This window comes from Marmota flaviventris, chromosome 12 (genome assembly GCF_047511675.1).
Source record: "Marmota flaviventris isolate mMarFla1 chromosome 12, mMarFla1.hap1, whole genome shotgun sequence".
In the NCBI taxonomy this organism is placed as follows: domain Eukaryota; kingdom Metazoa; phylum Chordata; class Mammalia; order Rodentia; family Sciuridae; genus Marmota; species Marmota flaviventris.
In genome coordinates this window covers 48,840,545-48,854,525 of record NC_092509.1, presented here as the reverse complement: position 1 = coordinate 48,854,525, position 13,981 = coordinate 48,840,545, and the positions used below count along the sequence as shown (strand labels likewise).

Below are 13,981 nucleotides of genomic sequence, written 5' to 3'. Positions count from 1 at the left end.
CTAAAAACACACTCTTTTCCATCTCAGAGCTCTCTTTCCTTCTGAACCATCAGTTGACACTTTATGGCAGCAAAATGGGTTCTACTATTTTCCTTTTTACAAGTAGAGAAACTTGAGTCATAGAGTAACAAGTTCTCAAGGTCACATAGATAGTTAAGTGGTGGAATTGGGGATCAAACTTAGACAGTCTAAACTTCCTTATGGTATGCTACTTCCCTTGAAGATGTCCTCCACCACAATGAGGGAAATTGATCGAAAGGTCCAGGAATTAAGATCCAGCTCAGGCAAAGTGAAAGGAATTCCAAGGTCAAAGGTAAATGGATGCTCCAGGATGGTAGCAGTGCAAGGAGGTTCAGATTGGAGCAAGCAGACAGGAACTCAAGGGGGAAATGGAAGATTATATTACTTGTGATGTTGGCTGATATTGAAAGTAGCCTGTTAGATAACTGATTTGAAAGGCCAAAAAAATTGTGTGTGTGTGTGTGTGTGTGTAAGTAAAACCTATGCAAGGAGAGGTCCTCATAATGCACTATTTGAAGGATATTTGTGTAGTCTTTATGAGTCAGTTCTGAATGTTGATTTTCTTCAGAATTGTGGTTTGGGGAGAAGAGACCATGCCTTTAGTTGTGTGCATATGTATATAAAGCTAATGGGCATTGTGTGAGCCAACTAAATCCTCCCACTTCATATTCAAAAGACAGTGGGTAATATTTGAACTGGAAAAGTTCAGTGCTATCAGTATAGAATTAGAAAATGGCAGTAAACACCAGGAGAGAGTGTTAAAAGATATGGAAGTGACTGCCTCTGAGGAGCTGGAATTAGGGACTGGAAGGAGAAAGACAATTGACTACTATTATTTGATATTAAAACTGAAGGGTTTTTTTGTTGTTGTTTTTAAAGCAACATACACACATACCCTGGAATTATCCTTGGTTTTTCTCTGTCAATGCCCACTACCTATCTTTCCTTAAATCTTGATTGTTAGATATTCAGAGTAGATCTGTAACCTAATCCCTTCTTACTGTTTCCATTGCTGCCAATCCAGGTCCAGCCTACCAGTGGCTGGAATCTTGCAGTGCCTCCTCTCTAGTTCCTGAGCTTCTATCATTGCCTGTCTTCAGTCTCTCATCAGCACAGTGCCCAGATTGATTCAGTTAAGATGGTCAGATTATGTAGCTGTCTTATTCAGAGTCTGACAGCAGTTCTCTCATTCACGGAGTCAAAACCAAAGTTTTTTCAGTCACCCATACATTCCTCCCATCCTTTATTTTCTCCTTAGAAAATTTATCATCATTGAACATTTTTTTTTTTTGTTTTTTATAAATCTTATTTTGGTTCTTGTTTGTCTTCTCTTATTAATGAGGGTAGAGATTTTTCCTGGTTTATTTCTTGCTGTATTTCCAGAGCCTAGAACAGTGCCTGGCACATAGTAGGCACTGGATAAAGATTTGTTAATTAAATGTATTGCTTTTATAAAAGTAAACAGTCAATTAAAATACCACCAGTTTTTAAGCTCTTTGAAGTAAGCCAAACAGTTTAACTTGCTTAAGCATCCACAAGCAGCTTAAAACAGAAATCCTGAGAGATCTAATTGAAAAGATTTGTTTCCATTTGGAAAATAACCATATGTTTGTCTGAGATTTTACACCTTTAAAAATTGGTGCTACGTACCATTAGTATTTTTGCAAGAATTTATTATGGTGTTCTGGGTAACTATTTATGGCTATGACTGTTGAGTTTTGCTGCCTTTTGTCAACTAAAATTCCATGTAGTGCAGATAAGCACAAGTGTTTTTTATAAGGAGGAGGCACTTAAGATTCCAGTTCTCATCATGGAAAATTACCTCCAGCAGTCTGCCCATCACTGTGCCTTCTGCTTGTTCATCGTAATGGTTTACGCTTCGCTGTGTTTTGCTGCTGATGAAAGCTCTTTGTATTTCATCAGGGTGTTCCCTTTCCTAGCTTTACCTCTCTTTCACTTACTGCTTCAGAAAAATTAAAGGTGCCAAATTAGTGATATTACATATATTTCCATGGATATATATCACAATTCTGTGTACACATGAGTAGAATTCACAATAGGAGGAGCTGGACTATGAGAGGGAAGAGTCTTTATCCTAAAGCAAATACCTGATTAACACAGGGCACAAAAAATGAGGAGCAAAGTAAATTACATGTCTTTTCTTTGCACTGTCTGCAAAAGTCCTTCTTTGAAATCACCTAAAAGATAACCTTTTTCTATACCCTTAATTCTTTAATAGCATCATGTGGATGTTATTTGAATCCACAAAGGACTCTGAAGTAAATTATTTTAAAATCATGTTTCACTGATGTTGAATCCGTTAGATTATAGCTCAGTTCATAGAAGTAATTTATATTTGTCTTTTCTGTTTACTCAGAGACTGATCAGATTTTTCAAGGGTTTTTTGTTTGTTTATTTTTGGTGATTCACTGAGTTTGAGAGTTTCTTGAATACTTAATTACAGAGAAAGTCCTAAATACTTGATGGTGTTTTAGGCATCTATTACATCAGTATAGATTTTGAGGTCATTTTTATGGCATTCTCCCAGATTTCAGGTGTTTTATTATTCCATTGTATAACTATAGCCATGCATTCTGTTCCTCCCACTGGGTCACAGAGTTTTTGTTTGTTTTGGTACTAGGGATTGAACTCAGGGGCACTCCACCACTGAGCCACATCCCCAGCCCTATTTTGTATTTTATTTAGAGACAGGGTCTCACTGAATTGCTTAGCTCCTCGCTTTTTTGAGGCTGGCTTTGAACTCGCTATCCTCCTGCCTCAGCCTCCTGAGCCGCTGGGATTACAGGTGTGCACCACTGGGACTGGCCTGTTATTAGTTTTTGTTTAAAAAGCAGATAAAACCTCAATGGACATTTTGAGGGTAGAAAATGAATTTGGGGAAATTGCTAGTTAAGTATCAGGCAATGGGCCACATATATTTTCATATTCAATATTTAATATTATTTTAGGCCTAAGCAGAGCATTTGGCCTCAGGGCAGGACTTCATTGTTTTTCTTACTGTAATGGGAACTGGATGATTATTAATTTTTGTGAATAAAAGGCTAGAAACATTAAAATAATTTGTGCTAAAAAATTACTTGGGGGAGGTGTCATTAAAATTAAGGTGTGCTGTTCTCTCTCTCTCTCTTTTTTTAATTTTTGATGGTAGGGAGGATACCAGGGATTGAACTCGGGGCACTCAGCCACTGAGCCACATCCCCAGCCTGATTTTGTATTTTATTTAGAGACAGGGTTTCACTGAATTGCTTATTAGCACCTCACTTTTCTGAGTCTGGCTTTGAACTCACAATCCTGCTTCAGCCTCCCAAGCCACTAGGATTATAGGTGTGTACACCACCATGCCTGGCCTGTTGTTGTTTTTCAAAAACTAATATTACTATAGATAAATAGATTTCAATAAGACATTTGAGAGTTTCTCCTTATAAACAGGTAAAATTATAGTTTAATCGGCTTTCATCGCTGACAGGGTACCTAAGAAAATCAACTTAGAGGAGGAAAGATTTATTTTGGATCATGGCTTTAGAGGTTTTAGACCAAGATTGGTTGTCTCCATTGCTTTGGATGTGAGGTAAGGCAGTGAGAGCATGTGGCAGAGGCTGCTCACCTCATGGCTGCCTTGAAGGGAGTGAGTGGGGAGAGCGCATTGCAATGCGTGCATGCACTGGGGACAAGGTTAATACCCTTCAAAGGCACACCCTTAGTGACATCTTAGCTAAGGCCCTACCTTGAAAAGTTTCTACCACTTCCCTATAACACCACCAGCTGGGGACCGATCCTTCAACACATGAACCTTTGGAGGTCATCTCAGATCCAGACTGTAACAGATAGATTCCTTGCTGATTGCAAATTCTTCTCAATCAAGGGTGTTCTATAGAGAGATCTAAAGTGGCATGTTACAGATTTTTGCCCTTGTCCTTGACTTGTTTGTAAAGGATACTGAGAATTTGAGTAACTACTTGGAAGACATTGTTTACTTGGTGGTGGGTAAGAAAGCTGTAAAAACAAAACAAAATAAAACCACTTAAAAATTAAATGTCAACTAAGGGGTTTTAAAGATCAGACTAAAGGATGGGTTCAGAGAGACTGAATAACTATTTGTTTGTTTGTGGTGCTAGGGACCAAACACAAGGCCTTAGGCATGCTAGGCAAGTGTCTGAGAATGACATTTAATAGTGATTGTTCTTGTATCAGTTAAAAAAAAATCATTACAAAGTTGCACACTGGAGAAGAACTGACCAAACTGTGAAAGAGAAGAAAAGTACTTGAATTTTTTGAGATCAATGGATATTAGCTGAGTTTATTATAGTTGTCTAAAAAGAGCTCCAGGCCATGGTAACAGATGCCAAAGGGACAGAACAAAGGCCATGCAGTGACTGCTTTTACTAAATTCTGCGGGATTGGTCAGGTCACATTTGAGATATTGTGTTCAGACTTTACTGATATATTGAAAATATTTTATCATGTATTATTTTGGTGTATAAGAAAGAATACATGTAAAGTATAAATCACAAAGTAAATAATAAAGTGACAATTTAAAAATTTTATTCCCAGTTTAAGAATTAGAATATTCTGAAGACCATTGAATCTGTATTTTCTTCCTCTGCCCAAGTAGTAGTCTTGAATTTTTTTGTTATTTTCTTGCTTTCAAGATAATTCTTCCATGTTATATGTATATTTCTACCTATACCTTTTTTTTACTTGTTTTAAATTAAATTGTATTAAATTTGAATTGAATTGTATTAAAGTGGTATTATGTTGTATGTAGCCTTCTGCCACTTGCTTTTGTATTTGTTGTTGTTTTCTGAGATTCACGTACCTTGGTCTTTTCCAGCCAGAGGTCCTCATTCAGACCACAGAAGAAGGAAATTATTTGAGTGGCTACACTCTTAATTTTCCAAGGATGTTCTATAAGTAGTACACTAAATATTAGATGTGTTGGAGAGAAGTTATCTCATTACCTTCAATGATTGCTTTAGACTGAATGATTGATTGCAGCTTAATTTTCTTTTGGAACCTGGTTGAGAAAGTCTGACTTGTTACAAGTAGCTAGAGTTAATTCATTTTACTGCTGTAAAATATTCCATTTGTGAGTGTATTAAAACTTACTCATATATTCTTATTTGAAAGGAAATTTGGCTTGCTTCTTGTTTGTCAAGATGATGTGCTGTGATGAACGGTCTTGTATGTATCTCTGAGTACACAAGATAAATATTAGTTATACTTCAAAGTGGAGTTGCTGGGGACTGCTGCATTCTAGTGGGGACATTGACAAACTAGAGTGAGTCCAGAGGACAGCAATTAGGACTTGTTCTACAATATCATAACCAACGTTTATTTCCTTTGTGTTCTTAGGGATTGAAGAGGTTAATGACTATTTGCCAGAAACACTTTCCTACAGATCCATCAAAATGTGTGGAGTACAATGCACTGTGAGACCTATGTTCGATATGTAAATAACAGTGAGAAACTTAAGGAAGCAGGGTATGGACTCCTGGCATCACCAGCAAGATTGAAGGAAGAAGAAAACTGGAGTTTCTGGTCTCTGAGTTTACCTGATACAATTCGTGATCAGTTTTAAGAACTGTGTTGGCTTTCATATCATGTCTGACTGCAAACTGATTTTTCTGTCTTGTTTTTATTTTTAAAAGGTGAAAAATTAGCTGGGCATGGTGGTGCACTCCAGTAATCCCACTGCTGTGGGAGGCTGAGGCAGGAGGATTGCAAGTTCAAAGGTAGCCTCAGCAACTTAGGGAGGCCCTAAGCAACTTAGTGAGACCCTGTCTCAAAATAAAAAATAAAAAGGGCTGGGGATGTGGCTCTGTATTTAAGTGCTGCTGGGTTAAATTACCAGCACCACCCCCTCCCCCCAAAAAAAGTTGAAAAATTGAATTCTATAAAGTTTTCCCCATCATTTAAATGCATAGGCAGCAGTGACATAAGGGGTTTAAAAACTACCTTTTCCCACTAGACCTGAAAATTGTAGTTAGATAATTTAAAAAAAAGAATTGAGGATGGACTTAACTTTCTGTATAATATGATAATTTGCACATTATCTTTTATGTATGTCACAGAAAATATTTTATATATTTCATTAAAAATATTAGACCATTCAATGAACTGTTAAAGGTTTCTGAACTTTTGTCATCTTGCAATAGAATGTGAATGTAAATGTTCTGTTAACTAAAGTTTATTTTTCTTGTGTTTCAAAGCTTGCTTTTATTTTCTAAGGAGTGCACTTTTGTCATTTCTCAGTGCAGCTAGAATTAATAGGAAGTATGAGTTAAAAAAACATTGGTAATAGATCTTACTGACCTAAGTTCTAAGAAGGCATTGCCCATGAGCCAAGGTTCAGGGTGAGGGGAAACAGATAGCGAAGCCAGCCAAGAGTTGGACTGTGTTCCCAGCTGTGCCCAGCCAAACAGGAAGAAGGTGCCAGAACTGAACTCACTGCCTTAGCTTTGGTCTTCTACAAAGTGAGGACTTGTTCTGGGTCTTGCACAGTATTATACTTTCATCATTGCAACTGATCATCTGCTTTAGAGTTTAGAGTACCAAGTTAATGGAATAATGTGAGTAAATAGAACGTTACATAACGGGTGAAATGGATACTGGATAATGTAAGAATGGGAGTCCCCAAAGTCAGAGCTTCCCAGAATCTCAGCTCTGCCTACTAATAGTATGACTTTGGTTAAGTGACTTAATCTTGCTAAGCCTCAGCTTCCTTAGCTTACAGTGATGGTAATAATAGTACATAATTCATTTTCATTATTATTGTGTTAAAGCAAAATAAAATGCTTAGAATACTGCCTGGCAAATGGATAAGAGCTCAGTAAATATTAGCTGTTGTGTCATTATTATTGTTATTATTATTATGTTGTTATTAGAGGGCAGCTTGAGTACCTTCACAAACTGTGTGGTTAGGGGCTCTGTGTACTCATGTCATAGTAATAATGTCAGTGTTAACAATAGCAGCAGTAATAATGGAGCCATTAAGTTTTTTCCTGTGTCTGGGCTCCATGACTGATTTTCAGCCAGTTCTGAATTTAAAATCAGAGGATGAATTCTAGAGGCCACTGGGTTGATGTTAGATTCATATCACTTATTCTGGCCCGCTCTTGAGAAAGATTGAAAGTTGTTTTTGGCCCATTGTGGTCCATGGCTGTGCCTAGACAGGATTGTTTCTGCTGGTTAGTTGCCTGGTGGTGGTTAAGTCTGCTGTCCTGAGTCAGGGCTGTTCACCACCGGCCCCCGCCCCTTACCTTTGGAAGCCTTTTCTTATGATTAAATTAGATAGATCTTATGGGAACTTAATAGCATAAGTGAGAAACAGACTTCTATGAGAAGGTTTCAACATGTGGTCTTGTTGAATAAGGACTTACTTAAAAATATTGTTGAATGAATACTGCTTAAATTATTTTTTCTTCATTCACAGTTAGGCAATAGCTTGGTAGTCAGTTAATTTCATGTTGTTTTCCTTTTTCAGTTTGGGAAAAAAAGGTAACATTCTACAGGTTGTGACTTAACCATTTTGAATATGGTGGAAGACATTTCAGGGTGCTGTCACTGCCCAGCAACAAGAAAGAAGATCCTACTGCAAATGGTTGGCCTGGAAAAAGATCCAAATTCAGATTCAAATTATGGTTTCTACTGAATGCTTATTGTTTTTACAACTGGTAAAATTGAAAAACTGTTAAGTCAAACCATTATAAGTCAGGGACCATCTGTATTGAGTTTCCTTAGGAGTGTCACTGTCACTGAAGACAACAGTATTTTTCAGCACTGGAACAGAGAGACTTCAGAAATCTGGAATTCATAGATATAATTTCAGTCTTGGGGGGAAATTAGGAAAGTAAAACAGGCCAAAGAATTGACACAGAGGGAGAGACACAGGATAGTCTGGATCTTGTAGGAAGGAAGGAAAGGCCCTGAGAGACCTGAGTGAAGCAAGCAGTTGTCACTAATAACAGAACTTTTTGTTGTGGGCCCTGAATGCTCAGGGAGAACCTGGAGGACTGGGAAATAAGATCGATAGCTGTATGACTCTGGTGTCAAGCTCATCCTTCGGTTGATTTCCTGATGTACTCCAGTACCTGAAGCACTCTGGGGTTTGATCTCAATGAGTAACTTAGAAATGCAGCTGTCTTTTTTGTTGTTGTTGGAGACAAAGGAAACTGCTTGGAAAAGATTTTAAAAAAGTGTTTCAGGGTCTTTGGTAGGGTTGAATTTGGCGATTCATGTCACTGGCTCTTTTCCGGTCACACAGTGTTCCCATTAGTGCTCCTTACCACAGAAGAGTAGTAGTGCTAAGTGGGACTGTTTGAATGAAGGAGTTGAGTTTAAGTTTCTTTTGTCTGAATATCTCCAGGAGCACAACTTAATGGATTGTGCTTCCTCCCTGCCCCAGTATACTCCCATGAAGTCCAGAAAGCATAACTTTATCCCATAGAAATTTCTGGTATGGTATCATATTGGGAGTCTTGAGCCGAAAAACACTTTCTCACAGCATATTGATATAAGAGTTTCCAGCTGTCCAGTGAGCCAGAGCCAACACTGGTCCCCAGGGAGTCACTATGGGAACACTGTTATGGCAACTGGTTTTCATCATAGACTGCAGTTCCATTGGCTGAATTATAACCACATGCTAGTACTTTAATGGTTAACAGTAACCTTAAAATCCTTTGAAATTTAAAAATAAGTTCTGGTGATGTGGAATAACTAGGGGATGCACTGTGTCTGGCAGCAGCAGCTGTGGTATGAGCTGGCCCCACTCAAGATTTTGGAACCATGCCCATTTAAAAAAAAATGTTTTTTACATCAGCCAAAGTCATTTATTATGAAATCATTGACTATTTATTTTTCCCCATTATAAACCAGAGTACTTTATACAACATGCTTAAATTAATCCTTGCATTGCTGATATTGGTAACTGTGTAAAACTAGGCCACTTCCTTTTGTTTAGTTTCTTGCCTATCCTTAAGTACTAACTTTGAAATAATTGTCAGACTTGTCAACTTTTTCTCACAGCATTTGACCTTAACATATAACTTCACCATGGACAGTAGCTCAGAAGTTTTTTGAGTCTTCTGGTGAGCTCAGATTCGCTCACCGAGCGTCTTGTGTCATTGTGGAGTCATTCCCACAGTCTGCCCTCCTGTCCTTTTTGAACTCCAGTTTTGCGGCCTGCCAAAATCAAATCCCCTTTGCCCTCAAACTATGCTTCCTTTAAGACTTAGGAAACATTATGAGCCATGAATGTTGCAGTCTGAGCCTGGATTGAACTTTCTGTCCTCCTGTGACACAGGGGAGTTAGAGTTGTAGCTCTAGAGATTTTTTTGACCATAGCTCCCAGCAGTCAGTAGTGATGGAGGCATAGTATCCTGTACACACCTACATACGTAACTCAAACAAAAGCACTTTCCACCACGTGTGAGGCATTCTTGTACTTTTCTATTCCATTGTTTCTTAAAAAAAAAAAAATGCTGTTTGTAAACCTCTAAATCAGTTTACAACCTTTTAATGCATCATGACCACCAGTTTGAAAACCACTGATTAAGAGGAAGTATCAGCAAAGTTAAGGAAGGAAATTACTTGTTAGATGAATATAGGTAAAAATAAAAAGAACTCTTTTTTAAAAAATAAAAGGATTCTTTTTTAACTTTTTAGTATAGAAATAACACTTTGCTCTTAAGGCTAGTGTGAAATTTAGCAGATGATAAAACCTTGAGTACTCTAAATACTAAGAACTTCTGAAGCAGTAATTCTTAAGTCTAAATTGAGAAGACTTGTCCATAGAATAACAAAGGCAGTTCATAAGCCATCTGTGGGGGATAGACAGCATAGGTGAGCTGTACACTGTTGGGTAAAGCAGGATTAAACAAAATGTAAATAAAGTGGTGGCCAGTTAAAGTGTAAGAGGACTGAGGTGGAGATAGATACAGGGAATCTAGCATGATGCCTTTTGAGAGGAAAGTGGTTTGTTCATCCCTTTAAAATTATTTCCCAAGCTGAGCATGGTGGCACTGGAATCCCAGTGGCTCAGGAGGCTTGAGAATCCCAAGTTCAAAGCCAGCCTCAGCAATTTAGTTAAACTGTTTCAAAATAAAACATAAAAATGGCTGGGGATGTGGCTCAGGGGATAAGCACCCGGTCTCAATCCTTGATTCTAAATAAATAGATAGATAGATAGATAGATAAATAGATAAAAATAATCCCAAAACCTAGGTAGCACTAGATTACATCTCTTTTTTTAATTAATTTTTTATTTATATATGACAGTGGAATGCATTACAATTCATATTACACATATAGAGCACAAATTTTTCATCTCTCTGTATACAAAGTATATTTACACCAATTTGTGTCTTCTTGCATGTACTTTGGGTATGATGTCCATCACATTTCACCATCATTTCTAACCCCATGCCACCTCCCTTCCTCTCCCACCCCTCTGTCCTATCTAGAATTTGTCTATTCCTCCCACGCTCCCTCTCCCTACCCCACTATGAATCAGCCTCCTTATATCAGAGAAAACATTTGGCATTTGTTTTTTTTGGATTAGCTCACTTTACTTAGCATTATCTTCTTCAACTCCATCCATTTACCTGCAAATGCCATGATTTTATTCTCTTTAATTGCTGAGTAATATTCCATTGTGTATATATGCCACATTTTTTTAATCCATTCATCTGTTGAAGGGCATCTAGGTTGTTCCACAGTTTAGTTATTGTAAATTGTACTGCTATAAACATTGATGTGTCTGTGCCTCTGAATTATGCTCTTTTAAGTCCTTTAGATAGACTGAGGAGAGGGATAACTGAATCAAATGTGGTTCCAGTCCCGGTTTTCCAAGGAGTCTCCATACTGCTTTCCATATTGGCTGCACCAATTTGCAGTCCCACCAGCAGTGTATGAGTGTACCTTTTCTCCCACATCCTCACCAGCACTTATTGTTGTTTGTATGCATAACAGCTGCCATTCTGACTGGAGTGAGAGTTTTGACTTGCATTTTTCTAATTGCTAGTGATGATGAACATTTTTTCATATATTTATTGATTGATTGTATATTGTCTTCTGAGAAGTGTCTGTTCAGGTCCTTGGCCATTTATTGATTGGGTTATTTGTTTTTTTGGTGTTTAGCTTTTTGAGTTCTTTATATACCCTAGAGATTAGTGCTCTATCTGATGTGTAAGGAGTAAAAATTTGCTCCCAAGATGTAGACTCTCTATTCACCTCACAGATTGTTTCTTTTGCTGAGAAGAAACTTTTTAGTTTGAATCCATCCATTTATTGATTCTTGATTTTAATTCTTGTGCTATAGGAAGTTGGGTCTAATCGCACATGATGGAGATTAGGGCCTACTTTTTCTTCTATTAGATGCAGGGTCAAATGAATGAATGAATGAATGAATGAATGAATATCCCAAGGCGTAGGTAGCACTAGATTACATTTCTTAATATAAATTTTTAATTCAATTATAACATGTAAGAGTACCAAAGTAAACTGTCAAAGTAACCAGTACCCAAATGAGAAAAGATGTTATCAAATCCCCAGAAATCTCTTCTGCCCCTTTCTAATCAATCAGCCATGGACCTGATTTCTAACATTTTAATTTAAAGATCTTTATTGCTATATAATTCACATGCTATAATTTTTACCCACTTAATGCATTCAGTGACTCTTTGGTAATATTCACAGAGTTGTAGTACTATGGTCATAGTCTTAAGTTTAAAACATATTTGTCACAAAGAAATCTAATCCCTATTAGTAGCCACTCACTGGGTAAGTTTTGCCTGTTTTAAAAATTTGCATGTTGACTAAAATTCAAACAAATTAATAAATGGGCAAAAGAACTATAAACAGACACTTTTTAAAAGAAGAAATACAAACAACCAACAAGTACATGAAAAACATTCAACATTTCTAGCAAGCAAAAAATGAAAATCCAAACTACATTGAGATTTCATCCTGCTTCAGTCAGAATGGCAATTATTGAGAATATGAATAATAGTAAATGCCGGTGAGGGTGTGGGGGAAAAGGTACACTCATACGTTGTTGGCGGCTCTGCAAATTAATGCAACTACTCTGGAAAGCAGCACGGAGAGTCCTCAAAAAACTAGGAATGGAATCACCATATGACTCAGCTGTCCCACTCCTTGACATTTATCCTGAGGAGCTAAAATCAGTGTACTATAGTGATAAAGGTACATCATTGCTCATAGCAGTGCAGTTCACAATGTCCAGGTTATGGAACCAGCCAAAATGGCCATCAGTGGATGAATAGATAAAGAAAATGTATGTATACACAGTAGAGTTTTACTCAGCCGTGAAGAAGAAGGAGATTACGGCATTAGCTGGTCTGGAGTGGAACTGGAGAACATAGTGAAATAAACCAGACCCAGAAAGTCAAGAGTCAAATGTTTTCTCTTTTATGCAAGAGTTGGAACAAAATAAATTTTAAAAAGGAGGGAGAATCCCATGAAAACACAAGAGAGATCAGTGGAGTAGAGGAAGAGAATTGAGGGGAGAGAAGGACTAGAAAAGGGAGAAATAGTGGAATGAAAATGACCAAACTATCTTATGTATAAATGTGAATATATATATCACAGCGAACTCCACTTTCATGTATATCTGTAATGCACTACTTAAACACAAAACAAAAAACCTCCAAACAGAAGACCAGTACAGAGGAGGAAAGGGAATAAAGGGAATGGGCAGGAGGAAGGAAAGGGAACAGGACTGAATTGGAGCAAATGATATTCCATGCTGGTATAATTATGTCAAAACAAAACCCAGTATTATGTAATATAACTATAATGTACTAATGAAAAAAAAAGTTTGTTTGTAAATGGAATCAGACTGTAGACTTGATTTTTTTTGTTGTTGTTGTTTAATTTCTTTGGTTCAGTTCAGGGTTTCTTGATCTTTATCCTTGTGTGTAGTTGTGGTTTTCATTCTCATTGTGATAGCTCACAATTTATCTGTTCTGTTGATGGACATGTGAGTTGTTTCCTTTTATGCATGAACATTTAAACACTTTTTTTTTTACAAATATAAGTATTTATATATTATGTACTAAAGTATGAAACTTTTGGGGGTATACAGTAGAATATATTCAGCTATAGAAGATATTGTTAAAGAATTTTCTAAAGGTCTTAAACCAATTAACACTCCCATCAGCAGGATTTGAGAATTTGTTATTCTCCATCTGGCCACACTTGATACATCTGTCATTTCCATTTTTAGCCCTTCTGGTGGGTTATAATGGTATCACATTGTGGATTTAATTTGCATTTTCTTGATGATTAATAAAGTTGAGTACCTTTTTCATATTCAATGATTGTTTGTATAAAAGCTTTTGTGAAGTTCCTATTTTCAAATCAGGTGAATTTTGGCACTGTTTGCTAAATTTTAGTTTTATAAGATGATTATTTCATTGAAGATTTGACTGTTTTTGTTTTTCTTTTGCTGTTCAGGTTATATGCCATATAGGTATGGTGTAGACATCACTAGTTGCTTACCATATTTTCATTCTCTTTAGTAACAGAACCTTAGTTTATTCAGAGTAATGTACAGTTAAAGCTATTTCCTCTCATAAGACCTTGTGTTGTTGGGGTTAGCCATATGATATGGTTCTACCAGCAAGATATAGGTAGAAGTCTATTTGATGGGACTTTCAGAAATACTACTGCTTTTCTAAGAGTAAGAGACTTAGCAGGCACACCCATTTCACTCTTCCCCTGCAGTTTTGATGCAGTGCTTAGCAGCCATCCTGAGAGAGATGTGGTAAAAATGGCAGAGCTGAAGATAAAGCCTTGTTCTTTGATGGCATCATGGAATCAATGTACAAAACTTGTATTAGGATTCTCCAGAAAATCAGAACCAATAGGCGATATACATAGAACATGCATATGTGTGTATGAAAAAGAGAGAAGGAATTGG

At 37.0% G+C, this 13,981-nt stretch overlaps 1 protein-coding gene across 2 annotated transcripts in view; it reads left to right on the top strand.

Annotated features, from left to right (window-relative positions):
- The window catches only part of Prpf18 (pre-mRNA processing factor 18), a 77,824-nt gene extending 64,448 nt beyond the window's left edge, over positions 1–13,376 (top strand). For both annotated transcript variants that reach the window (XM_071599959.1, XM_027928557.2), the window contains one exon: positions 5,395–13,376. In XM_071599959.1, the coding sequence (XP_071456060.1) occupies positions 5,395–5,475 (81 nt within the window). In that variant the 3' untranslated portion in view covers positions 5,476–13,376. The remainder of the gene's footprint in view (positions 1–5,394) is intronic.
- The last annotated feature ends 605 nt before the right edge of the window (positions 13,377–13,981 follow it).